This window comes from Stegostoma tigrinum, chromosome 19 (genome assembly GCF_030684315.1).
Source record: "Stegostoma tigrinum isolate sSteTig4 chromosome 19, sSteTig4.hap1, whole genome shotgun sequence".
Lineage (NCBI taxonomy): Eukaryota > Metazoa > Chordata > Chondrichthyes > Orectolobiformes > Stegostomatidae > Stegostoma > Stegostoma tigrinum.
In genome coordinates, this window is record NC_081372.1 from 61,143,660 (window position 1) to 61,171,193 (window position 27,534).

The 27,534-nt window shown below is 43.4% G+C and overlaps 1 protein-coding gene across 1 annotated transcript in view; it reads left to right on the top strand.

Annotated features, from left to right (window-relative positions):
• The first annotated feature begins 812 nt into the window (after positions 1-812).
• Positions 813-27,534, top strand: part of LOC125461608 (zinc finger protein 40-like) — a 51,328-nt gene continuing 24,606 nt past the window's right edge. Inside the window, exon 1 of the mRNA XM_059652657.1 lies at positions 813-4,823. Within this exon, the coding sequence (XP_059508640.1) occupies positions 813-4,823 (4,011 nt within the window). The remainder of the gene's footprint in view (positions 4,824-27,534) is intronic.

Sequence of the window (27,534 nt, forward strand, 5' to 3'; positions counted from 1 at the left end):
ATCACCTCACACTTTTGTGAAATGAACTTCGCCTGCCATCTCATTACCCCTCAATGAGATTAAAGACAATTGCTTCAATATTTATCAGGAGGAAGTTGTCTTAATGTTTGCAGGAATGCATTGTTAATATGGAGAACTCCGGGGGAGGGGGAACTGCAACACAGTCAATCATATCAAAGGAAGTAGACTGCCTTGTGCCTGTGTATCAAGTATCAAGAAAATAGCTTTCTCTAGAATTGCTATAGTGCAGAAGGAGGCCATTTGGCCCAACAGGTCTTCACCCACCCTGACCCAGTAACCTTGCATTTAGCATGACTAATCCAGCTGGCATGCACAACTTTGGACCATGGTAAAAAGCACTGGAGCACCCGGAGGAATCCCACGCAGACACGGGGAGAATGCGTAAACTCCACACAGTCGCCCGAGGCTGGAATCAAACCTGGGTCCCGGGCGCTGTGAGGCAGCAATGTTAACACCATGTCACCATGCCACCCTTTTCTCTCACATAAATGTGAGGTTGAGGTTAGAGAGAAACAAAGTCCAGTTTAAATACTCCCTGCAAGATCTTTTGTGATCTACTGTTCACTGCAGTGGTGTGATAGCATCGATGGGCTAGGTATTCACCAGTGCTGAATCCAGCAGATGCACTGATTACATACCTTCCTGATTACTGACACAGGCAATGGGCTCATATCAATGTCGCATGTTCTGACGTTACAGCAACCTGTAACTTAATCCAACATATTTGTATTTTACAGTTCATTCAGTATCATCTAGAGGCTAGGTGAACATTACACCAGAGTGCAGAGATGATGGCTACAGCTTGTGAGAACAAAACAGATCTGCTTGATCCGATGGATGCTGGACCATCAGACATTCCATTTCAGAGTCTCCTACAGATCCAGGGCCCTGTCCACCAGCCAGGATTGATCGACACAGCACCTTATTCCGACCCTACAAAACTATCTGATGGCCCTCAACCTTCTCAACTGATCTCCCTGCAGCCAAATCCTTCCCCTTTATTTCCTCACCAAATCTTCCAGCAGTCAGCTCAACAGAAGTCTCCAAAAAGTGCACAAAGAATTGGTAAGAGTTCCTATATTGCTCTTACCTGCAGTACGTTGGAAATTCCAGCACCACAATCCGAGACAACCAGTCAATCTGTCATCCACAATGATCGAGAACCACCTCACCGTTTCTCCCATAAGAGTGGACCAGGGATTGAAACCGCAGCCCATGAGACTGGACAAAGACAGTACCAACTTCTGGTGAATATGAATCAGGTCAAGCTGAGAAAGCAGAGTAAGTATGTGTGTAGTCATTGTGGGAGAGACTGCTTAAAACCCAGCGTCCTGGAGAAACACATCCGTTCTCACACCGGAGAACGGCCATTCCCATGCACAACTTGTGGGTTTTCCTTTAAAACTCAGAGTAATCTGTATAAACACAAAAGGACACAAACACACGTGAATAATTGTCGCCTTCTAACAGGTAGTGAGTCAGGTGCCAGCTCATCACTGAAATGTGTGGATGCCAGACATTCGGATATAAATATTCAACAGGAGGATGGGCAGAAAGGAAGTGGATCCTGTCAACATGTGCAGCTAGTGCCCAAATCCAACAACATGGACCATTTAGGGCACCAGGGCTACCCAAATGTAGTGCCCCAAGACATGTTTTGGAGCAGGACTTCCACTACCGAGAAGGGGGAGAACGAGGTAACTGATGGACAGAAACAGGATGTCCAACAACAGGAAACTCCAACTGGAAACAGGCAGATTTCTTTACAGAGACAACAGGCAACATATTTTGCTAAACAGTGGATCCACAAATCTTCAAGTTCTAGTGTGCAGACAAATGAAAGTACAGATTCTGGATACTTTTCCCATTCGGACAGTTCTGACCAGCAGTCATGTTCCTCAGGTTCTGTACAGAGTTGTCAAGGGCAGAGCACTGATACTGAGCCAGGGAGAGCCTCTCAGCCCAGTCAGAGCTTGATTAGTGCTGAGCAGAGTACTGATGGACTAACAATAGGGGAAAAAGCTGTGCAACGAATGGATAGGAACCAGCTTGGGAAACTGGAGCTGGGAGAACGAATCTCAAAACTGATCTCTGATAACAAGGCTGTCGTTGATGACAAACATTTAGAAAATGTGCGGCCAAGAAAAATGGTTATTTCTAAACAGGGGAGCATTGATTTGCCAATGCCTTATACATTTAAGGATTCCTTTCACTTTGACATGAAATCTAGTCAAGCCAATAAGAGATCAAATCTTTCGTCCAATTTACCAAAGGCCATCCCACCATCCCCAGGCAAATTACAGCAAACATTCCTCTCATTACCTTCTCATCTTGCCCCGACTGTTGATTGTTTACCAGTTATAAGAAGTAATTCGTTGCCACCAGGCGAGTATAGTATATTATCCAGAGAAATAGCCAAAGTTTTAAGCTCTGGCCCAGAGAAGCATTGCTTACAGAAGACGCCCTCCGCTGCATTACACACTGAGAACTCACTGTCTAGATCACTAGACTTCCATCCATCACACCATCGAATCCTGGTCAGGCAAACTGCTCTTGAGGACTCTCTGGCATGTGCTCCCATTGTGGATGGGTCCTCCACTCCCAGTGAAAAGATCTCCAATGTTACTGAATTTCATTCAGTGTCAAAAAGCAAGCACAAGTCCTTAGAAAAGAGAAACAGCCAGAAAAAGCTGACAAAATTCTCCCATGAGAAGTGGTCCATATACGGGGAAGAGACGTTTAGAAAGAAATACCAGGCAGTAAAGAGAACTAGCAGTGCCATGCCTACCCTGCAATTTGACAACCGAGTCACACAGGTTTCCACAATAAACAGTGCCAACCATACCATGGCACAGGACAGAGCGATCACTGTCTTCTCTGAGAATCAACACACCAGCTCACTGGCCACTTCCTCAATTCATAAAATCCCTGTTAGAAAGCACCTTTCAGATCCATTGATTTTTGGCCCAGTGAAGGTTACAACGTTCAATAGTCAGATGTTTCAGACACGGTTTTTACAGAGCAATTGTGACAATCCTTCACTCAGTCAGACAAATCTAGATCCTTGTCATAATTCAGTCAAAACCAAGAGTCCATTGGTCCAGGAACTGCCTGTTATCACAACCTCCAGTTCAGTCAAGTTGTCGAATATAGGTGACAGGCCAGGCCACACAACTTTAGCCAGTGCACTGCAGGGAGCCACTGGCCACAGAACAAAGGGTCTCCATCTCTTCCAACCATCATCTGTACCAAGCCTGCAAAAAGAGAAAGATCAACAGAGATCAATACAGAGGCATTTCTCACATGCGAAGCTGGTGAGGCAACTTAGTATTCAATTTCCAGAAAATAAAGCTGTACAAGAGCCAATCAAAGTGAACAGCCAGCAAGAAAGTCAGCCTGAAGAATATAATGATGCTAACAATGGTGTCTCAAAACTTCCACCAGCAAAACCTCCCAAAAAGAAACAAAGACTGAAGTTAGTTGATATTGGAAATCCAACTGAGGATATACAGTTTGACTCCGATTTACCAGGCATGATTGTTCCTAGTCAGCCATTTCCATTTGTTGGCATCCTGACCTCAAATAGGGGGCACGGGCACCTTCAATGTACCAACTCCCCAAAGCAACTGTCACCAACTGTTTCCATCAACTTCACTGACCTCGAGCAGGCATTGTCCAATCAGCCACATTCTTGTCCTGGGTCAGTAGCAACTTCATCCACATACCTTCTTCAATTCTTGCCTTCACATTCAGAGGCCAAGGCAGAAATAAGGGAAGACAGTGGGAGTGTTGGTCGGCTGAAGGATTTTCCATCATTATCAGATGCTGTTGCGGTTCAGGCAAACAATCCTAACAAGGTTATCCATGTGGAATCTCACGCGATCCAATGTGTTACACCAGTACCTCCTCAGATAAAAGATTCGTCCTTACAAAAGCATCATTTTCTTCCAAAATATCAACTCCAATGGGCCAAGACGGAGCTGATCGGATTACCCTCTGCACTGACTGAACAAATTATAGTGCACGAGGAGACAAGTAAAGATGATTCTCAGGCTTCCCGGTGGAGTGAGCCTAAGGCATCCCATCATGACCAGCAGACATCACATCCAACAGTGCAGCCGTCATTCACTTCTTACCAAACAGGCACTAAAGAGTGGAAAACAGAAGGCTGTGAAATATTTCAATACACCTTCACTATTTCTGAAGGTGGTCAACTCCCATCAGCTATTCGCACTACAGCTGTTGTCACCAATCTTATTCATTTAATGAACAAGAGATTCCAGTGGCCTATTGGCAGCCAACCAGGTGGCAGGCTCCAGGGTGTACCCTGGACAGCAGCTAACAGTCTCCACCAAGGCCGTTGGGCTCCTGTTTGTAGCATTGCTCATTCATTGCTGGGACAATGTCAACAAGGTGTCAGCAACGTTAAACTGAATGGAGAATTGGAATGGTCAATGTTAGCTGGATCTAAATGTCAGCAACACATGTGTACTTCAGGTGGCAAAAGACCCCAAAACTGTGTCCAATGCAGGTCAATGAGGGAGCGAAGCATTGTTATCCCATCGACTGAGATCAACTCTGACTATTCCTCCTTCCAGAAGATGGACACTCAACCTAAGCTAACCTGGTGTTACCTGAGGAAGACTGTGCCCTTACACACCCAGCAGAAGGACAGGTCCACTTCAGTCTATGCGACCTGGGGCACCTGTGAAAATACCTCTGACGGGTCAAGCCTGGCACTGAAGGACACTGTCATTGTGAACAGACTCCAGCAGAAAGGCCGAGACACCCGTGCTCTGTCAGTAAGTACTCTTTGAAATGCTTCTTTAAAGGTTCATGTTGTATTGATCCCCTCCTTCCATTTACTTGCACCATAGATTTTACAAACTTCTCTCAGAGATTCTATCCTTCTCTTCCATTCTGGCTTCAATCCTCTCTGGAAACATAAACAAGACTTGAGCACTTCTGAGCTAAAACATAGGTGCAAGATTTTCTCTTCCAAATCCAGAAAGGCCACAATACGGCTCCTGTCCCTGCTTCAATTTCCTGAATCAAGGGTTATTCTATAGACATTGCTGGGGTCTAGGACCAAGTGAGCCCTCTCTGTCAAGGATATTTTTAAGTGAATAATGCTTCATTTTTTATGCTCCTAACTGGACGGTGTCATAGAGGCATTGAGCATGGGAACAGACCCTATGGTCCACACCAACCATGCTCCGAAACCAAACTAGCCCCACCTGCCTGTATTTGGCCTGTATCACTCTAAACGTTTCCTATTTATGTATTTATCCAAATGTCTTTTAAACATTCTAACAGTACCTGTATCCATTACTTCGTCTGGCAGTTCATTCCACACACAAACCGCTCTCTGTGGAAAAAAGCTGCTCCTCATGAGCTTTGTAAATTGTTCTCCTCTCACATTAAAAAGATGTCCCCGAGTTTTGAATTCCCTCACACTAGGGAGAAGGCCATTAGGTATTCACCCTTTCTGTGCCCCTCATGATTTTATAAATTTCTATAAGGTCTCCACTCAAACTCCTATGGTCCAGTGAAAAAAGTCCTAGCCAATCCAGCCTATTTTTACAACTCAAACCCTCCATTCCCAGCAGCATTCTGGGAAATCTTTTCTGGACCCCCTCCAGTTTAATAATATCCTTCCTGCAACAGGGTGACCAGAGCTGCAAATACTACTCTAGAAAAGGCCTCACCAGCGTCTTATACAATCTCAAAATGACATCCCAACTCCTATACTCAAAGGTCTGGACAATGAAGGCAAGCATGCTAAATGCCTTCTTAACCACCCTGTCTACATGTAAAGCAAATTTTAAAGAATTATGTACCTGAACCCCTAGGTCTCTGTTCTTTCAGACTATGCAGGGCGCTACCATTAATTGTATAAGTCCTGCCCTTGTTTTACTGAAATGCAATACCTTACATTTATCCAAAAACAGGAGCTGATTAGATTGCATAAATGACTTAGATGAAATTATAAATGACTTGGATGAAAATGTAGGTGGGTGGGTTAATAAGTTTACAGACAATGCAAAGATTTGTGGATAGCGTAGAAGAGCGTCAAAAATTCCAGAGAGGTGTAGATCAATTCTGGTCGTCACACATGAGGAAGAATGTGGAGGCTATGGAGAGGCTTACCAGGATGCTACCTGGATTAGAAATTATGAGGGGAGTCTACACCTGCACATCTGTCAATGTGGTCTACTGCATCCACTGCTCCCGATGTGGTCTCCTCCACATTGGTGGGACGAAGTGGAGGTTCGGAAACCGCTTTGTAGAGCACCTGCGCTCTGTACGTGACAAACGACAACACCTCCCAGTCGTGAACCGTTTCAACTCCTTCTCCCACTCCCTGGGTGACATGTCCATCCTGGGCTTCCTCCAGCGTCACAATGACGCCACCCGCAAACTGGAGGAGCAGCACCTCATATTCTTTCTTGGGAGCCTACAGCCCAATGGCCTAAATGTGGACTTTACCAATTTCAAAATCTCCCCAACCCCAGCCTCATCTCATGACCAACCCTCCCTCTCATCCCCTCCTCCCTGACCTGACACAACCTGTCCGTCTTTTTCCCCACCTATTGCTCCTCCCACCTCACTGACCAATCTCCACCACTGCCTACTTGCACTCAGCTATCACCATCCCACCTAACTTCCCAACCTCACCCCTCCTCTCTCTATTTATTGCAGAGCTCCCTTCTCCTTTCCCCATTTCTGAAAAAGGGTCCCAACCCAAAACATCAACTTTCCTGCTCCTCTGATGCTGCCTGGCCTGTTGCATTCCTCCAGCTCCACACTGTGTTGTCTTTGACTCGAGCATTTGAATTCTTACTATCTCCTAGAAAAATTTGGGTTGTTTTCTGTGGAGAATTGGAGGCTAAGGGGAGGCTTGACAGAAGTCTATAACATTATGAGATGCATAAATATGGTTGATGGTCAGAATCTTTATCCTACAGTAAAAATGCCTAATGCTGGGGGGCATGCATTTAAGCTGAGAGGGGAAAAGTTCAAAGGAGACGTGACGGGCAAGTTTTTAAACACAGAGAGTTTGTAGGAGTCTGGAACACAGACTTGGTGGTGGGGCGCGGTGGTGGGTGCAGCCGCTGTGGAGACAGATATTATAGGGACATTTAAGGGACTTCTAGATAAGCACGTGAGTATGCAATGGAGGGATATGGACCAAGAGCAGGTAGAAGAGATTAGCTTAATTTGGTGTCATGTTCAGCACAACACTGTGGGCCAAAGGGTCTGTTTCCTGTGCTGTACTGTTCTCTGCTCTATGTTAGCGCTGCATCCATTTTAGTTCTTAATAGGTGTAAGCAATTTTGATTCAGGTAGTGGGAGCAAAATTTGAAATTTGCTGAGTACAAAAAAAAGCAAATAATTTTTCAGCAGCTAGTAGCAGAACAGGAAAGTTCCAGAAGTCAAAAACAGATTACTGAGATGCATTAAGAGATGGAAGATGACTATTAAAACTGAGAATTTTGACATAAGATAGAGTGGGAGGAATAGCAGGGAAGAACAGAATAATCTCAATGAAGATTAGTAGGCAGAATAGGATCTGATACAAACAACATGGCAGCCCGCATATGGGGCATTAAAGTTATAAAAAGGCCAACAGCAGGTTGTGTTTTATAAATAGAGCAGTGGAATAGAAGCGGATGTGGTAAGTTTGTACAGATAGTGATCACGTTAGTTAGAAATCCACATATATCTTACCCAACCCCTCTTGAGTATAAACAACACCAAATGACATGACCATTTTCCTGACTGTCAACAAACCCTTTGTCCTCACTTTTCAAATACAGTCTGAAATTCTCGAACAAATTCCTGTGAGATGTTTAACCTTGTAGCTTTGGAAAATGAACACATGACATTAACTGCAATTCCATTATCAATCCAATCAGTCCCTATTTCACTTGCACAGGGTCAGGGAACTTTTGAATGATCTGTTTTGGGTATGTTTGATCACCGTTACATTTCAAAATTTTTACTGAGTCATGTACAGAAAGTGTTTGCCCAGAGCTGGTGTGAACCTGATTGCTGGTAATTATCGACTTTGGCCTGCACCAAATATCACACACTGTCCGACTCTAGAGCATAGCTTTCAAGCAAGACATGTGATAAAACGTTATCACTAAACCATTACTGTTCCCAATCTGCCAGTATTCATTTGTGACTCTGTTGTAATATCAGCCACTGTTCTTACCCGACACTGTATTCATATCCAGTGCTGTAGTCATATTGGACACAATTCAAATCCTACGTTGTATTCATACCCTGAGTTCTGAGGAAAGGTCACTAGACACAAAACGTTAATTCTGATTTCTCTCCACAGATGCTGCTAGACCTGCCGAGCTTTACCAGCATTTTCTGTTTTTGTTTCTGATTTGCAGCATCCTCATTTCCTTCTGCTGTTATTTATTTCTACCAGGATGTTGCCTGGGGCTGGAAAGTTTCTGTTATGAAAAGAGATTGGACAGTCTGAGATAGCAAAGTGTGGAGCTGGAGGAACACAGCAGGTCAGGCAGCATCAGAGGAGCAGGAAAGCTGATGTTTCGGGCCAGACAGTGGTTGTTTTCTTTAGAGCTTTGGGGACTGAGAGGGGACATGGTGAGATGTATAAAATTATGAGGGCCATAGCGAGAGTACACATGAAGAAATATTTCTTCTTAATGGAGGGATCAATGAGCAGAGGCATTCATTTAGGGAAGAGGCAGAGGTTTTGAAGAGATAGGATGGCGGACTTCAAAGCAAGGAGGCATATTTTTAAGGTGAGAAGAGAGAGATTTAAAAAAGACATGTGGGCAATTTTTTACATAAAGGTGCGTTGCATGTGGAATGGACTTTCTGAGCAAGTGGTGGATTCAGGCACAGCTGCAATATTTAAAAGACATTTAGATAAGCACATGGATAGGAAAGGTTTGCAGAGATGTGGGCCAGGAGCAGTCAGATGGAATTAGTTTCTTTTGGGATGATGTTCGGCCTGGACTGCTTGGGCTGAAGCGTACATTTCTATGCTGCCTGACTTTATGAGGAAGAAGCTTTTCAATGTGGTGGGTGGTGGGAATCTGGAACTCATTGCTTGTAACAACGTTAGGGGCAGAAACCCTCATGACATTTAAGAAGTATTTAGATGTGCAATTGCAATGTCATGTGTTGTAAAATGAGATTTTGACCAGTGCAAAAGTAATGGGCCATAGGGCCTTTTTCAGTGCCATGGATCTCACTAATTATATGGATCTATGATATTGTATTCATATCTGACACAATGTCACCGGTGCCGTTGCTTACAATTGTAATCAACTCGCAATCCAACAATCATGGGAAACAGCAATACAATTCTACTGTTATATAAACCTTATGAATTCATTCCACTGCAATACTCAGTTTGCTCATACCCCAGTAGAGTCAGTGTGAATAGGATCCATACCCTGGTGAGAGTTGTGAGGGAGGAGCCTGCATCCATGTTAGAGTCAGTGTGTGTATGACCTCAATCCTACTGAGAAGCAGTGTGTAAGACAGATCTCAGTGACAATTAGTTGATGGGACCTGCATCCCATTGAGTGTGTACGCAGACTATAAACCAGTGACAGTCATAATCTGTGGGACCCATGATCCAGTGACAGTCAACATGCCAGTCTGAGAGGCGGACAGGTCTGCCAATCAAAAATTGGCGTGGAGGCAGACATCATGAAGAGCCGTGGTAATAGGGGACCCCATAGTAAGAGGGACTGAAAGGAGTTTCTGCTGCAACAGGCAGGATTTGAGGATGGTGTGTTGCCTTCCTGGTGCTAGGATCCAGGACGTCACCGACAGAGTGCAGAGAATCCTCAAGGGTGAAGGTGAAGAGCCAGAGGTGGTGGTGCATGTCGGCACTAATGATGTCGGGAAGAAGAGGAGGGACATTCTGTAGCAGGACTTCATAGAACTCGGAAGAAGGCTGAAAAGCAGGACTTCAAGGGTGGTTATCTCTGGTTTGCTTCCAGTTCCTCGGGCTGGAGAGGGTAGGAACAGGGAGATAATGGACTTGAATGTGTGGCTGAGGAACTGGTGCAGAAAGCAAGGATTTAAATTCTTGGATCACTGGGGTATGTTTTGCGGTAAGGATAAATTGTACAAGAGGGAGGGAGACCAGTATTCTGGCAGGCAATGCAGGTGTGTTTAAACTAAGTAGTGAGGGGGAGGGGACAAACTGGAAATGTAAGAAGGAAGTTAAAGGGAAAGTGAAACTAAGAGAAGTTAAGAAAGACAACAAAATCAACCGAGCAGAAAACTCAAGAAGGGTTCATACAGAATGGTCAGGTGAAATAGGGATTGATAGGAAGGGTGAGGGGAGTAACAAATTAAAAATATTATATATGAATACATGAAGCATAAGAAAAAAGGTGGATGAGCTTGAGGCTCAGATGGAAATTGGCAGGTATGATGTTGTGGGGATAACTGAGACGTGGCTTCAAATGGACAGGGCCTGGGAAATGAATATTCAAGGCTATACGTGTTATTGAAAGGACAGACTGGTGGGCAGAGGGGGTGGGGTGGCCCTGTTGGTGAGGAATGATATTCAGTCCCTTGCAAGGGGGTACATAGAATCAGGAGATGTAGAGTCAGTATGGATAAAGCTGAGAAATTCTAAGGGTAGAAAGACCCTAATGGGAGTTATCTACAGGCCCCCAAACAGTGGTCAGGATGTAGGGTACAAGTTGAATCAAGAGTTGAAATTGGCCTCTCGCAAAGGTATCACTACAGTTATTATGGGAGATTTCAACATGCGGGTAGACTGGGAGAATCAGGATGGTACTGGACCCTAAGAGAGGGAGTTTGTGGAGTGCCTCTGAGATGGATTCTTAGAACAGCTTGTACTGGAGCATACCAGGGAGGAGGCAATTCTGGATCTGGTGTTGTGCAACGAACCAGATTTGATCAGGGACCTCAAAGTAAAGGAGCCATTAGGAGGTAGTGACCATAATATGATAAGTTTCAGTCTGCAGTTTGAGAGGGAGAAGGGAGAATCGGAAGTGTCAGTATTGCAGTTGAACAAAGGGAACTATGGAGCTATGAGGGAGGAGCTGGCCAAAGTTCAATGGTTCAATACCCTATCAGGGATGGCAGTGGAGCAACAATGGCAGGTATTTCTGGATATAATGCAGAAGGTGCCGGATCAGTTCATACCAAAGAGGAAGAAAGATCCTAAGGGGAGGCAGGGGTGGCCGTGGCTGATGAGGGAAGTTAACGACTGTAGAAAGATAAAAAAGAAGTGTAACATAGCAAAGATGAGTGGGAAGCCGGAGGACTGGGAAAGTTTTAAGGAGCAACAGAGGATAACTTTAAGGCAATAAGTGGAGAAAAAGTGAGGTACGAGGCAAACTGTCCAAAAATATAAAGGAGGATAGTAAAAGCTTTTTTCGGTACGTGAAAAGAAAAAAAATGGTTAAGACTAAAATTGGGCCCTTGAAGACAGAAACGGGTGAATTTATTCTGGGGAACAAGGAAATGGCAGAAGAGTTGAATAGGTACTTTGGATCTGTCTTCACTAGGGAAGACACAAGCAATCTTCCAGATGCAATAGTGGGTGAAGGACCGAGGATAATGGACGAACTGAAGGGTATTTATATTAGGAAGGAAATGGTGTTGGATAGACTGTTAGGTCTGAAGGCTGATAAGTCCCCGGGACATGATGGTTTGCATCCCAGGGTACTTAAGGAGGTGGCTCTAGAAATCGTGGATGCATTGGTAATTATTTTCCAAGGTTCTATCGATTCAGGATCAGTTCCTGTGGACTGGAGGGTGGCTAATGTTGTCCCACTTTTCAAGAAAGGCGGGAGAGAGAAAACAGGGAATTATAGACCGGTTAGCCTGACGTCAGTGGTGGGAAAGATGCTGAAGTCAATTGTAAAAGATGAAATTACGACTCATTTGGAGAGCAGTAACAGGATAGGTCAGAGTCAGCATGGATTTATGAAGGGGAAATCGTGCTTGACTAATCTTCTGGAATTTTTTGAGGATGTGAGATGATGCAGTTTGGTAGGAGTAACCAGAAGGCAAAGTACAGGGCTAATGGTAAGATTCTTAGTAGTGTAGATGAGCAGAGAGATCTCAGTGTCCATGTACACAGATCCTTGAAAGTTGCCACCCAGGTTGACAGGGCTGTTAAGAAGGCATACAGTGTTTTAGCTTTTATTGATAGAGGGATCGAGTTCGGGAACCAAGAGGTTATGGTGAAGCTGTACAAAACTCTGGTGCGGCCGCACTTGGAGTATTGTGTACAGTTCTGGTCACCGTATTATAAGAAGGATGTGGAAGCTTTGGAAAGGGTGCAGAGGAGATTTACTAGGATGTTGCCTGGTATGGAGGGAAAGTCTTACGAGGAAAGGCTGAGGGACTTGAGGCTGTTTTCATTAGAGAGAAGAAGGTTGAGAGGTGACTTAATTGAGACATATAAAATAATCAGAGGGTTAGATAGGATGGATAGGGAGAACCTTTTTCCTAGGATGGTGATGGCGAGCACGAGGGGGCATAGCTTTAAATTGAGGGGTGAAAGATATAGGACAGATGTCAGAGGTTGTTTCTTTACTCAGAGAGTAGTAAGGGAATGGGACGCTTTGCCTGCAACAGCAGTAGAATCGCCAACTTTAGGTACAGTTAAGTCGTCATTGGACAAGCATAAGGATGTACATGGAATAGTGTAGGTTAGATGGGCTTGAGATTGGTATGACAGGTCGGCACAACATCGAGGGCCGAAGGGCCTGTACTGTGCTGTAATGTTCTATGATTTCTATGATTTCTATGTAACTATGAAGATGGACAAGGAAGAGCCAGTGGATGTAATATACCTGGACTTTCAGAAAGCCTTTGATAAAGTCCCACATTGGAGATTGGTGAACAAAATTAGGGCACATGGTATTGGGGGCAAAATACTGGCTTGGACTGAAAATTGGCTGGCTGACAGGAAGCAAAGAGTGGTGATAAACAGATCCCTTTTGGAATTGCTGGCAGTGACCAGTGGGGTCCCACAAGGTTCGATGCTGGGACCGCAGCTATTTAAAATATACATTAATGATTTAGATGCAGGCCTTAAAAGTAATATTAGCAAGTTTGCTGATGACACAAAGTTGGGTGGCAGTGTGAAATGTGAGGAGGATGTTATAAGAATACAGGGTGACTTGGAAAGGCTAGGTGAGTGGACGGATGCATGGCAGATGCAGTTTAATGTGGATAAATGTGTGGTTATACACTTTGGTGGCAAGAACAGGAAGGCGTATTACTATCTAAATGGAGTCAAGTTAGGTAAAGGGGAAATACAACGAGATCTGGGTGTTCTTGTACATCAGTCAATGAAAGCAAGCATGCAGGTCCAGCAGGCAGTGAAGAAAGCTAATAGCATGCTGGCCTTCATAACAAGACGATCTGAGTATAGGAGCAAAGAGGTCCTTCTGCAGCAGTACAGGGCCCTGGTGAGACCGCACCTGGAGTATTGTGTGCAGTTTTGTTCTCCACATTTGAGGAAGGACATTCTGGCTATTGAGGGAGTGCAGCGTAGGTTCATGAGGTCAATTCCCGGAATGGCGGGACTATCATATGTTGAAAGATTGGAGCGACTGGGCTTGTATACACTTGAGTTTAGAAGGATGAGAGGGGATCTGATTGAGACGTATAAGATTATTAAAGGATTGGACACTGTGGAGGCAGGAAGCATGTTTCCGTTGATGGTTGAGTCCAGAACCAGAGGACACAGTTTAAAAATAAGTGGTAGGCCATTTAGAACAGAGTTGATGAGAAACTTTTTCACCCAGAGAGTGGTGGATATATGGAGTGCTCTGCCCCACAAGGCAGTGGAGGCCAAGTCTCTGGATACTTTCAAGAAAGAGATAGATAAAGCTCTTAAAGATAGTGGAATCAAGGGCTATGGGGATAAGGCAGGAACAGGATACTGATTGTGGATGATCAGCCATGATCATAATGAATGGTGGTGCTGGCTCGAAGGGCCAAATGGCATATTCCTGCACCTATTGTCTATTGTCTATTGTCTAATGTGTATACGGCCTGTATCCCAGTCAGAATCTGTGCGGGAGGGAGCCGTACACCACTGAATGTCTGTGTATGTGAGACACCTGTATGTCAGTGCGAGTCAGTGTGCGTGTGGCCCATATCCCAGTCACAGTTTGCACGGAACGTCTATTCCAGTGAAACACCAGTGAGAGTCAGTATTTGTGTCAACTATACCCCAGTGAGAGTCAATGTTTGAGGCACCCCTATCCGGTAGGAGGATGTATCAGAGTCACCCATACCCCAGTGAGAGCCAGTGTATGTGACCCATACCCCAGTGAGAGTTACTGTCTCTGCAACCTGTACCCATGTGAGGGTCAGTTTGTATGTAAATCATATCCAGCGAGAGTCAGTTCATGTGGGTACCCTCCCCCAGTGAGAAGCAGTGATTGTGGAACTTGTGTCATGGAAACTGAATTAACTGCATTGACAAACATGAAGTGACACTGTTTATTTTTTGTAAAACAGAAATAGCTATTTAATACTAACAAAAAGTACCGTACAAAATTCTAGGAATGGCTATGATACAAACTTTTAAAACCACTAACTAGCAATCCAGAATATTAGCAAAGAGGGGGCATTGACTGAAAGATGAACCTTATACATGAACCTTGCAATTTTTTTCTACAATTGTTGTTTAAAAGTTAGTGTAAGAAGGTGCATATAGAAGGAAAATTTAGAAAGAACGGCTAGGATTGTGTCACTTGTATCCTAGCGAAAGTCAGTACTTGTGTCTGACATACTCCAGTCAGAGAGTCAGAATTTGTGGGACCTGCCTTAGTTGAAATTTGTGTGTGAGTGATTATTTTTGACCAGAATAAACCCCCTCAGAATATATTAAGAAGATAGCCTAGACCACTTTTATTTTATTTTTAAAGACAAGCATAAGGTGTGTATTCTGGATGTAATTCGATTGGTCAGACTACCAGGCTTGAAGCAAATCACACTTTATTCTCCTTATGCTATACTTAAAACACAAACAAAAGTAAAAACGGATTGGAATAATTTAACTCTGTTGGAAAACTTGGCAGAATAATAGATTATTTAACAACTGAACAGCAACGGTTCCAATACAATAACATCCCGTAATCATATCTGAGGCAAAGGCAAATTCAGTTGAACATACTGTTTCCCTTGTGATTTCCAGTCCAGGAGGAAAGAACATCAAGAGAAAACTCTGAGGGAGAGAAAAAACTCAAGTATTTTGCTGCAGCAGGAAGACATGTATAACAGCTTCTATTTCCCAACAGCTACTGAATGGTAAACTCAAATTCTCATTCTGTGGGCATTTTACCCTATCCCTTTGTGCTGCTTCTATTGTTCCAACTAAAAACAAACCTCAAGACTTCACATAATAAGATAACAAAGTGTGGAGCTGGATGAACACAGCAGGCCAAGCAGCATCTCAGGAGCACAAAAGCTGACGTTTCGGGCCTAGACCCTCTCTGATGAAGGGTCTAGGCTGGAAACGTCATCTTTTGTGCTCCTAAGATGCTGCTTGGCCTGCTGTGTTCATCCAGCTCCACACTTTGTTATCTTGGATTCTCCAGCATCTGCAGTTGCCATTATCACAAGACTTCACGTGCTCTCTACTTTATTGACTTGTCAGAGACAGCTCAGCACATCTGTTTCAACCTCTCTTCATAAAACAAAGGACAAAATACACCTCTGTAAAGCCATAGCAAACCTAACCCCTTAAGAGCCATCAATATACAATGATGGCTTTATTTCCAAAAACCTTCAGTATTACGCAATTAAAACATTACATTGACTCTAAGTACACAAACGTTCAATACTGCAATCCATTTAAATCCATTTCTCCACTGAACACTTTTGTCATCCTTCATCACAGCCAAGACAATGCATGAGCAATTACCTTTTCTTGTCTTGCCGCGTGCATAATTTCAAACTGAATGGCTGCACTAACAAGCTCCATCTAAATAGCCTGGAATTTTTATCCTTAAACTTTTCTGAAAACTTTAAGGGCCTATGAACAGCGTATACAATTGTCTCAGACCCATTATTGACAATATAATTGTTGAAATGTTGCAACACCAACAGAAACTCAAGGTCTCCTCCGCAATATTTTTGTTAATGAATATTCCTTTTTTTGAATATCAGAGTCATACTTCCCAACTTATCCCTACATGTCTCCCCATGTAATTGTAATAAATCTTTTAGGTCATTTTGATTTTCCTCTTGAAGGTAACTCAATGATTTATCCCAATTTTTGAGAACTTCCTCGTTGTTCGATTTAATTCAAGGGATGTCCAATTCAGAATCCTCTGAACTTGATTCTTCACGCTGTGTCGTAACCAGTAACACATTCTCCTTCTATTTTCCTTCCCTATCAAAATACCTTATGAGCACATTCACATGACACTCTCTGTGAGATGTCTTTCTCTCCAGCATTCTTATTACATAATCAATTTCTTTTTGATTTGATGAGGCCCACTAAACTTGCTTTTAAAGCTTTACCTACTACTGGGAGTAATGTTCACACTTTATCTCCACAGCCAAAATTGTGAATTTTTGATTTCTTGTCTGCTTCCTGTTTCATCACATACTGTGCTACTTTAAAATGCTGAAGAGCTAACTCTACTGCTCTATCTAATCCTTCCTTAAAATTTAACACTTATAGTCCCAATACTGGACTATATATTTCTATACTTTTCTAACTTCTTTTGTTTCCTAAGAATTTGATCTTAAGTATCTGTTCCTCAGTACTTTTGTACCTAGGATGACACTGTAATGCAGTGATTATAAACTTTTCACCATATTCATTTGAGTATGTGCGACAATAAAGCTAATTCAAATATGTGGTCTCTCAACTCTGACTCACCGATTTCTCCTTAATTAATTTCAGTGTCCCTCTCACTTCATGCCCAAAAACTAATTCAACGGACAGAATTTAGTTGATTCATTAGGTGCATCTCTAATTGCAGAAAGGACAAATGGAATTCCTGTGTCTCAATCTTCAGGATTGTCTTGATGATAAGCCCTCCGCATGTTTGATGCCACTTTTCTAATGCTCCCTGAGATTCTGCATGGTACATGGTAGATTTGAATAGTTTTATTCCCAAGCTTTCCATAACTTATCCTCGATAGTGATATAACTGGATCACAGGTGGGAGTGATGTCAACTGTGGTTGAAAAGCCAGTGAAAAATCAGACAACTGTGGTGTTACAGGAAGTATATCTGGACTTTATCCTGACTGTGTAGTAACAAGGTCACAAAGCCACAGGTGGAAACAGGAAGAGAAAGCAAAGAATGAAGATAGGGAAGTTGAATAATTTCAATGTAAAATTTGACTCTTGTATCTCTGTGGTATTCCATACCAAGTAAAAAAAAATGACTAACTCTTCTACTATCATTTTAGCCATGATACTGAGTAATGGAATGGCCTGTGGAAATCTAGTAGACACATCCATTATGGTCATCAAATACTGATTCATACTTTTTGTTTTAGGTAGGGTTCTACACAAACAATTAAGACTCTTGTAAAAATTTCTTCAAATGCAGAAATGGGTATTAAGCATGCTGGTTCTATCACAGCCTTGGGTTTTCCCCTTACCTGACAAGCATGACACGTCCAACAAAATTCAATTACATCCCTTTGCGGTCCAGGCCACTAACTATGTTTTTGTATTTTGGGTTGAGTTTTCCTTACTCCCAAATAGCCTCCTACTGGTAATTCATGTGCTACCTGCAGCACCTCCTTTCTGTAACACAGTGGTGTACAACTTGATGAACTTCTGCTGATTTTTCATCTGCTTCTGATAGTCACCATTTCTTCATCAAGGCTTCATTTTTAAAATAGTAACATTCTGGGATGCATTCCGATTCTTCTTCTGTGCATGCTGTTTGATACAACTGCTTCAGTTTTTCATCTTTCTGATCTAATTCAGCCAGCTTTTCTGAACTAAAAATAACTACTTTGTCCTCTACCTGTTCTTGGTTTTTTTCCCAACCATTTGACCAAACATAGTCTCTGGTAATTGAACTTCAACTTCCTTATCTTCACTCATTGCTTTCTCCTCCTGTTTCCACCTGTGGCTTTGTGACCTTGTTACAACACAGTCAGGATAAAGTCCAGGATATACTTCCTGTAACACCACAGTTGTCTGACTTTTCATTGGCTTTTCAACCACAGTAGGCATCACTCCCACCTGTGATCTAGCTGTAACGTAACTGAGAATAAATCATATTTCTGGAACCAAGAATATTACTCCTACCAACACTTCACAACTTTTCACTGGACTTTCTAACTCACTTTATATAATGTAACAGTGCTCTTCCCACCATGAATTCTACGTATTACCATCTTTTCCGGCAATAATCCTTTTGAATTACATATCTCCTCATCAATTAGTGACTTGCTCACGTATCATTTAACATTTTAATTTCTTTATCTGCTCCTCCTGGCATACATAAGTAAACCTTACCAACACAAGCAAATTCTTTGAAGAAATCTGGCTCTTCCTTCTCAGACACTCTCTGACCAGTTTGTACATTCTGGTGCAGCTTTCTAGCTTCCACTATGCATTCCTTTACCACTAGAACAAAACTCACTGGCCTATCCTGTTTTCCCACATCAGTCTTGCCATTGCTTTTTCTAAACCACCAACATTGCAACTTCATGTGGCCTACTTTATTACCGTGAAAGCACCTGAGATTGTTTACTTCTCTTTCCCCCTCATGGATTTCCTTTTTAACCCTGTGTTGGATTATCTTTATTATCTTCAATGAGATCTGCTGTTCCCTTACTACCTGAGGATTTCTCTTTTCCCCAGTTTCTATCCCTCACTGATTGAAATTGATGTCGGTTAACAGCCTTTAAATTATGATCCAATTCATAAACATCTGCCATTTCTGTTGTTAATCTTACAGCCTTGACGTTCTGTTTTTCCCACATGAGTTCTTACTATTTGGGTTATGGGGATAAGGCAAAACAGGATACTGATTGTGGATGATCAGCCATGATCACAATGAATGGTGGTGCAGGCTCGAAGGGCTGAATGGCCTACTCCTGCACCTATTGTCTATTGTCTATTTCAGGAAGTGCATTTTTGAACTCCTCCAAAAAATTGTTTCTCCAAGAGTGTCATATGTTTTCAATGCCCTTATCCACTTATCAAAGTTACTTTGTTTGATCCTTTCAAATTCTGTTTATGTTTGATCAGGTTCCCTGCTAAGATTACTGAAATGTTGTCTGTAGGCTTCTGGTAGTAGCTCATTTGGAATTAAGATGGCTTTTTTCACCTCATCGTACTCCCCAGATATCCCCACTGATACTTATCTAGCTCTACCTGCCCCAGTGAGATCAGTGACAGCCAGAGTGTGACGCATATCCCAGTGAGAGTCAGCATTTGTGTGATCCGTACCAGTGTGAGATTGTGTTTGAGGCCACATCTAAGTAAGAGTCAGTGTGTATCGAACAAATACCCCAATAAAGTCAGTAAGAGTGCACCTGTACCACAGCGAGAGCTGGTTTGTATAGGACCAACATCCCAGTGAGTGTCAGTGTTTATAGGACAGAGCCCCTGACAGAGTCAGTGAGAGTGTACCCGTACCCCAACGATAGTCCTTTTGTATAGAACCGATAACCCAGTGAAAGTCATCATGTGTGGAATCTGTACCCAAGTCAGAGTCAGTGTTTGTGTGGGACCTGAGACCCTGTGTGGGAGGGAGCTGTATCCAAGTGTCAGTCATTTTGTATGGGGCCCCTATTCCAGTGAGAGTCAGTATTTGTGGAACCTGTATCCCAGTAAAAGCCTGTGCTTATGTTTCACATTCTCCAGTGTGGGACCCAGATACCAGTGAAAGGTAGTGTTTATGGGACCCATTTACCACTGTGAGTCAGTTTTTGCGGAATCAGTGAATCAGTGTGTGCAGGGGACCTCATCTCAGTGAGTATCAATGTGTGTCAAATTCATTCCCCAGTCAGTGTGTGTGGCACTCCATCTTATCAACAGTCAGAGCCTGTCAGACAAGTACCCCAGTATGAGTCAGTGCATTGTGGAACCAATACCCCAGTGTTTTTCCAATCATTAACAATGGTTTCATGGTCATCATTAGAGTCTTAATTCCTGACTTTTATTGAATTCAAATTCCATCAACTGCCCTGGTGGGATTCAAATTCAGGTCTCCCAGAACAATACCCTGGTCTCTGGATTAACAGTCAAGCGATGATATCACTGGGCCGCCATCGCCTCCTCATCATATGTACATACCCAAGTGAGTATCTGTGGGTGTGGCATTGTGCCAGTGACAACTACTGCTCGTGGAACCGGGTCCCTGACGTGAATCCACGGGAGGAACTCATGGTCAGTGAGAATCAATGTGTGTGGGAGCTGTACCCCATTTTGTGTGGATTCCCATATCCAAGTAACAGTCAGGAACATTTTTCCTAATAAAAGTCACTGTTTGTTTGTCTTGTAATCCAATGAGAAGTCAATGTTTGTGGGAGCCATACACCAGTGGGAGTACTTGTACTCCAGCGAGAGTAAGTCGGATCCATATGTAAATTAAATGGGTTGGTGCAGAACCTGTGGCCCAGTGACAGTTTGTGTGGGATCCCTATCCCAATGAGAGTCAGGAGCTGTGATGGACAATGTGGAACTGCTGGATGTGATGTAACTGGATTTCCAGGAGGCCTTCAGCAAGACGCTGCACGAAAGGCTGCTGTATAAAATAAAGGTACCTGGCATTACGGTAATGTATTAGCATGGATAAAAGATTAGTTAACTAACAGAAAACAAAGAGTTGGGATGGATGGGTGTTTTTCTGGTTGGCATTCCATGGCTAGTGTTGTGCCTCAAGCATCAGTGTTAGAACCACAACTGTTTAGATTTTACAAAGATAATTTAGAGTTGGGGGCCAAGTTAAGAGTGTCAAAGTTCAAGGATGACAGTAAAATGAGTGGTACAGCGGAGTGTGCAGGATATCTGAAAGTTTGCAGAGGGATTTGGATAGGTTAAAGTGAGTGGGCAAGGGTCTGGCAGATGGAGTACAATGCTGTCAAATGTGAGGTCATCCATTTTGGTAAGAATAACAGCAAAATGGACTTTTATTTAAATGGTGAAAAATTGCAGCACGCTGCTGTGCAGAGGGATCTGGGTGCCCTTGTGCATTAATGACAAAAATTTGGTCTGCAGCTGCAGCAGGTAATTAGGAAAGCAAATGGAATATTGTCCTTCTTTACTAGAGGGATGCAGTTTAAACACAGGGAGGCGATGCTGCAGTTGTACAGGGGGCCGGTGGGGCCACACCTCGAGTACAGTTTAGGTTCCTTAATTGAAAAGGATGTACTGACACTGGAGAGGGTGCAGAGGAGGTTCATTAAGTTGATTCCAGAGTTCAGAGGTTTGGCTTATGAGGACAGATTGTGCAGACTGAGACTATATTCATTGGAATCTAGAAGAACGAGGAGTGATCTTATTGAAACATGTAAAATTATGAAGGGAATAGATAAAATAGAAGCAGGGAGGTTGTTTCCACAGTTGGTGAAATTGGAACTAGGGGGCATAGCCTCAAAATAAGGGGGAGCAGATTTAGGACTGAGTTGAGGAGAAACTTCTTCACCCCAAGGGTTGTGAATCTGTGGAATTCCCTGCCCAGTGAAGCAGTTGAGGCTACATCATTGAATGTTTTTAAGGCAAAGATAGATGTTTGAGCAGTAAAGGAATTAAGGGTTTAGGTGATTGGGCGGTTAAGCAGAGCTGAGTCAAAGAAAACATCGGCCATGATCTTAGTGAATGGCAGAGCAGGCTCGAGAGGCCAGATGGCCTAGTCCTGCTCCTCTTTCTCATGTTCTTATATTCTGTATCCCAGTAAATGTCAGTGTTTATGTGCCACATATCCCAATGAGATTCAGTGTTTGAGGGAGCAATACCCCAGTATAAATACATGCATAAGTGACCTGCACTGTACTGAGAGTCAGTGGGACCCGTACCTAGTGAGATTCAATGTCTGTGGGTCCTGTGCAGAGTGAGGTTCAAGGCATGGGAGGGACCCGAACCCAAGTGAACGTCTATGTCTCTGGCGCACCTGTACCCCAGTGAGAGTCAGTGGTTGTGTGCGATATATACCCAATGAGAGTGGGATCTATACTCATTGGGAGTCAAGATTGTGTAACCTACATCCCATTGGGAGTCAGTGTGCCTGGTGCCCTTACCCTCGTGAGAGTCAGCATGTGTAGGATCATGCCCCAGTGAGAGCCAGTGGGACTCGTCCCTATTGGAACACAGTGTATTTGGAACCCATAGCGTAGTAAGAGCCACTGGGTGTGTCCTATGTCCTAGTGAAAGCCAGTGTCTGTGGAATGTTTAGTCCAGCAAGAGTCAGTGTGCGTGGGAGACCAGGACCCCTATGTCAGCCAGTGTGTGTATCTCATAGCTCATTGAGAGTCAGTGTGTGTGGGAACCTCACCTCAGTGAGAGCCAGTTCATGTGCCTGATACCCCAGTGAGTGTCAGTGTACGTAGGACATGGCCCCAGTGAGAGTCAGAGTCTGTGTTACCCATACCTCTGTGATAGTAAGTGTGTTTGGGACCATGTCTCCAAGAGTCTCAATATGTCAGACACATACCCAAGTGAGAACCAGTGAGAATGCACCCATACCTCAGTGGGAGTGAGTTTCTATGGGATCTGCAACCCAGTGATAGCCATTTGGTGTGTGTGTGTGTGTGTGTGTGTGTGTGTGTGTGTGTGTGTGTGTGTGTGTGTGTGTGTGTGTGTGTGTGTGTGTGTGTGTGCGCCCTAGTGAGTGCCACTGATGCGGAGCTTGTACCTAGTGACAGTGTGTATATCTCGTGGCCATTTGAGAGTCATTGATATTGGGAACCATACCCCAGTGCATGCCAATGCTTGCCAGACATGACCCAGTGAAAATCAGTCTACAACAGACCCATAACTCAATAAGAGTCAATGAATGTTTGGGACTTGAAGGCTAGTGAGTGTCCGTGTGGGGGAACCTATACCCAAGTGAGAATGTATGTGTGACACATACACTTGAGTAAGAGTTTCTGTTAGTGCAACCCGTACCGCCAGTCAGAATCAGTGTGTGTTGAATCCATACTCAGTGGGAGTCAGTGTGTGTGGGACATGTACCTCAGTGAGAGTCATTTTGTGTGGGCCCCGTCACCCAGTAACAGTCGTTGCATGTGCAACTCATACCCTTGTGTGTGTGTCAGGGAGTATGGGCAGTGAGTGAAATATATATATGCCAGTCAGGTCAGTGCTTGGAACACATTGCCTAGTAAGTGTCAGATTATGTGGAATCATATCTCTGTGTGCGTATGTGTCAATGTGTGTGTGTGTCAGAGTGTGTAGGGTTGGGTGTGTGCATGTGCGTGTGTGCACGTGCACATGGAACCTATACCACAGTCAGAGGCAGTTTCTATGGGACTTGATCCCATTGAGATTCACTATGTGTGTGGGGCTGGTACCACAGTAAGAGTCAGTGCGTGTAGGATCCATATCAGTGTAAAAATCGTTTTATGTGGACCCGTACCTCAGTGTGTGTGGGAACTATACACAAATTAGAGTTTGTTTGTGTGGGACCTGTATCCCAATGAAAATCACTGTGTGTGGGTCCAGTACCCGAGTGTGAGTCAGTTTGTGTGGGACTTGTATTCCAGTGCATCTGTTATATTATTGTCATATTTAGGCTGGCTACAACTTATTTTGAAGTCATTGGAATAATCATAGCCGTAGTCTTTGGACTGTCTTTCAACTCACTGATTTCACAAAGTGAATTAGATTACATGCCTCTGTGGTCAGTAACTTCCTGAAATTGATAACTGATTTTGTCCTCAAAGATTCTGATGTAGTATGTTATCGCATCACAGAATGATGCCATACAGATAGGATCCATTTGTCCAATCATGCTTGTTTAGGTTTCTCTCTTCATGCTGTGTATGCGTACAACCATATCAGGTTTTCCCTTTTTAAATGCAACAACTGATCCACTTTCAATAACCTTATGGACAATGGAGGATTCGAACATCAGGTGTAAAGAGGCTGTCACTTCCTGATGTGTATGTGTGGTTCTGAATTTCACTCTAAAATATCTGGCTGCAAGTTTTCAACTATCTCCTGTCTTTATCAGCTCCATAACTCAGGAAATACTTTCTCCTAAAGCCACCTTATCTCTTCCTCTTCATCGACTGAAAACTTTGTTCAAATGAGCCCCTTGACCTCTTGTCTGGTACTGTGAACTTATCTCTTTTCCCTGCCATGTTTTTTTTCATTACTCTTATTTAATTTAAATTGATGCTGGTAGCTCTCTAGTCTTGATTTGGTGCTTGTTTTCTTAGGAAAGTGTCTCATTGTCTTGATGTCTGCTTTGCCTAAATTAAAAATCTTTGTAGAGGCTTTAGGTTTTGCCCTATCAAACACAACAATGTCTCAATCACATAATCACGGTTGCATATATATTCATGAAGCAATAAATTGTTAGCAATTAATTAATTATGTTGATCTCAATCCAGTATAACAAAAACAAAAGTTTCAATCCAATTTAAGTTTCCCCATTGTTGGTCCCAGGATACTCTGTGGCTGAAAATTTATTTTGAATGTTTGGGCCATACAACGTAACTTGTCTGCCTGCTCGAGTTCTGGTTGTGTTCACTTTATCTTTCACTCCTGGATTAATTTCTTTACATAGTATTTACATTTCTAGTTTGAATCAGGCTGCACATTCCAGACCACAGTAAATCAATGTGTGACTAACATTTTTCCCACACCTCCCCCTCTGTATTTTAGTTTGTAATATGTCTCTCTGCTTCCCCACCATCCCACCGCTGAAAACCGTTTCATCTTCCTTATTCCATCAAATCTCCGATTCTAACCTCATCAATTGCAATCTCTCCACATAGCTGTGACCCTTCCCCCTCCATCCCAGTGCCATCTGGTAAAATCCTTTCCTCACCTGCCCAAGTCATCAGATTCCTTGCTGAAGTGCATTGCCCAGAGTTAAGCATAGTAATCCAGCTGGGGCTTAACCAGTGCTTATAAAGCTACAGATTAGCCTCTAGGCAAGTGTCTCAAACAAACTCAACGTCATCTCCTTGATTGAACAACATTATTGAAGCCAAGGATGATGTGTGCTTATTCAACTGCTCCTACCACTTGTCCTGCTGTCTTTACTGATGTGTGCACATATATACCTAGCATCTTCCAGTCCTGCATTACTTTTAGAATTGTACTGATTACTAGTAAGGGAAGGCACAGTGGTTCAGTTGTTAGCATTGCTGCCTCACAATGCCAGAGATCTGGGCTGGACTCCAGCTTCGGGTGACTGTCTGTGTGGAGTTTGCAGTCTAATGATTACTATGAACCTAGTGTTCATTGTCAGGAAATAAAAACCTGGATTGCTAATGTCTTTCAGGGAAGGAAAGTCCCTTTTTAACCTGGTCTGGCCTCCATGTGATTCCAGACCCACAGCAGTTTGGTTGAATCTTAACTGCTCTCTGGGCACTTAGGGATAACAGGGTGGCTCAAGCCAGTGATATAACTCCACAGAAGCCAGTGTCCCATTGCTAAGTTACTCTTTATTTACAAATAATTAGTCATGGACAATGATACTGCCACATACAGTGTCAGGTACCAAAGTGTCAGTATCTCAAACTTTTTATGTATTGGCCAGGGTTTCCTGACTGGATCAGATTAACTATCTCAATCAGGGAACTCATATTCTGTGAGGTCCACCTGGCTGACCTCTTCACAAATCACTTCAGCCCTCCCCTTCTGAGTCCATTGACGTAGTCCAGTCCTTTCTCTTGGAGGACCTCCTGGGATGTTTTAGCACTGGGTCAGCTTTCTCCGACTGTGTGATGCGAGCAGTGTGTAATACTTGAGAGCTCATCTCTTGCGCCAAGAGTGCCTCGGTAGACTTTACCTCTCTTTTTCTAGAGTCAAAAGAGTAAATGCAGATAATTCCATCATGCCCATCTATGATTCAGGGGATTTGACAAAATTTGACAAAGAGGGTGAACCCATAGATTCCATAGCCTTTCTGAAGGCTCCGAGAGACAGGGTACATTTTGCTGTTTGAGAATTCACAGCTTGCTTTTGGCCCACATGCCTATTTAGGACTGGCACATCCACTTGAACTTTACATGAAGCTGGTCCTATCTCGCATCACTCATGCCTCTTATCCATGTGGAGCCAATTCCATGATTCTTGCACCGCACTTCATCCCCTGTGTGAAACTGTCTCTCTTGTTTGGCAGAATCTTGTGTCTAGCATTGGAGTTCCTGAGTCTGTTTCACCCTTCCCTGTCAGGTTCTGGAGGATCAGACCTAACCTGTCGTGGAGTCTTCCAGCCATTAGCAACTGTGCTGGTGCTATCCCTGCACTTGTACGTGTGGTGGTCCTAAATTCAAATGAGAACCATGACAGCTTAGTATCTAGTGAGACTGTAGGCTGTGTCTTCAAGCCAGCCTTCAAAGTTGCTTTTGCTGCTCTTTCTACCAGGTCATTGGATGATGGGTGATATAGAGATGTCCTTTTTTTGTGGAATCCCATTTGATTTTAAAAATAACCGAACTCCCTGCTGATAAACGATGGACCGTTCTCTGTGACTAACACTTCCAGGACTGTGTATTGCAAAAGATATACGCAGTTTTTCTATCATTGCCCCCATGTTTGATGAATGGGCCCTTTGCATGCCCAACCACTCTGAGTGAGGATCTGCAATGACTAAGAACATTGAGCCTATGTAAGGACCTGCATAGTCAACGTGAAACTGAGTCTAAAGGTTACCTGACTATTCCCAGGGAAACATGGATGTGAGGGAGCTGTTGGTGGTAATATTTTGTCTGTGTTGACACCTTGGCACTGCCCCACCAATGCAGCTATGTCTGCATCCAAGCCTGGTCACCAGACTTAACTCCTTGGCAACATCTTCATTTTCTAAACCACTGGATGACTTTGGTGGAGTTCAGCCAGTATTTCACTGCGATGTTTGCTCAGGGTAATCACTCTCACTCCCCATACACTCCCCATGTTGTCCACTACCGTGAGTTGGTCTCTCCGGCACCAAAAAGATTTTAATTTCATTTGTGACTGCCCTTTACTTTCCCCCATTAATACTCATTGTTTCAGTTTAGAAGGGACTGGACCTCTCTGTGCCCAAAGTCTGATATTGTCAGCTGTGACTGGCATTGCCCAGAAATGTAATGACATTACACATGCTTTCATTTGTGGCTGTCTGCTCATGGGACGCAGGTCAATGCATTCGCAGTCACTACTTGGCCGTCCAGATGGGGCTCTAACTTGTAATTATAAGCACTTAGTGTCAGAGCTCATCACTGAATGCAGCCCAGATCTATGGGAAATACTGCCTTGTCCTCTTTAAGTAGACCAAGTTGGGGTTTGTTGTCTACAATTAACACAAATTTCCATCCAGAAAGGTATTTCATCCAGATTAACAACCCCAATGAGGGAACT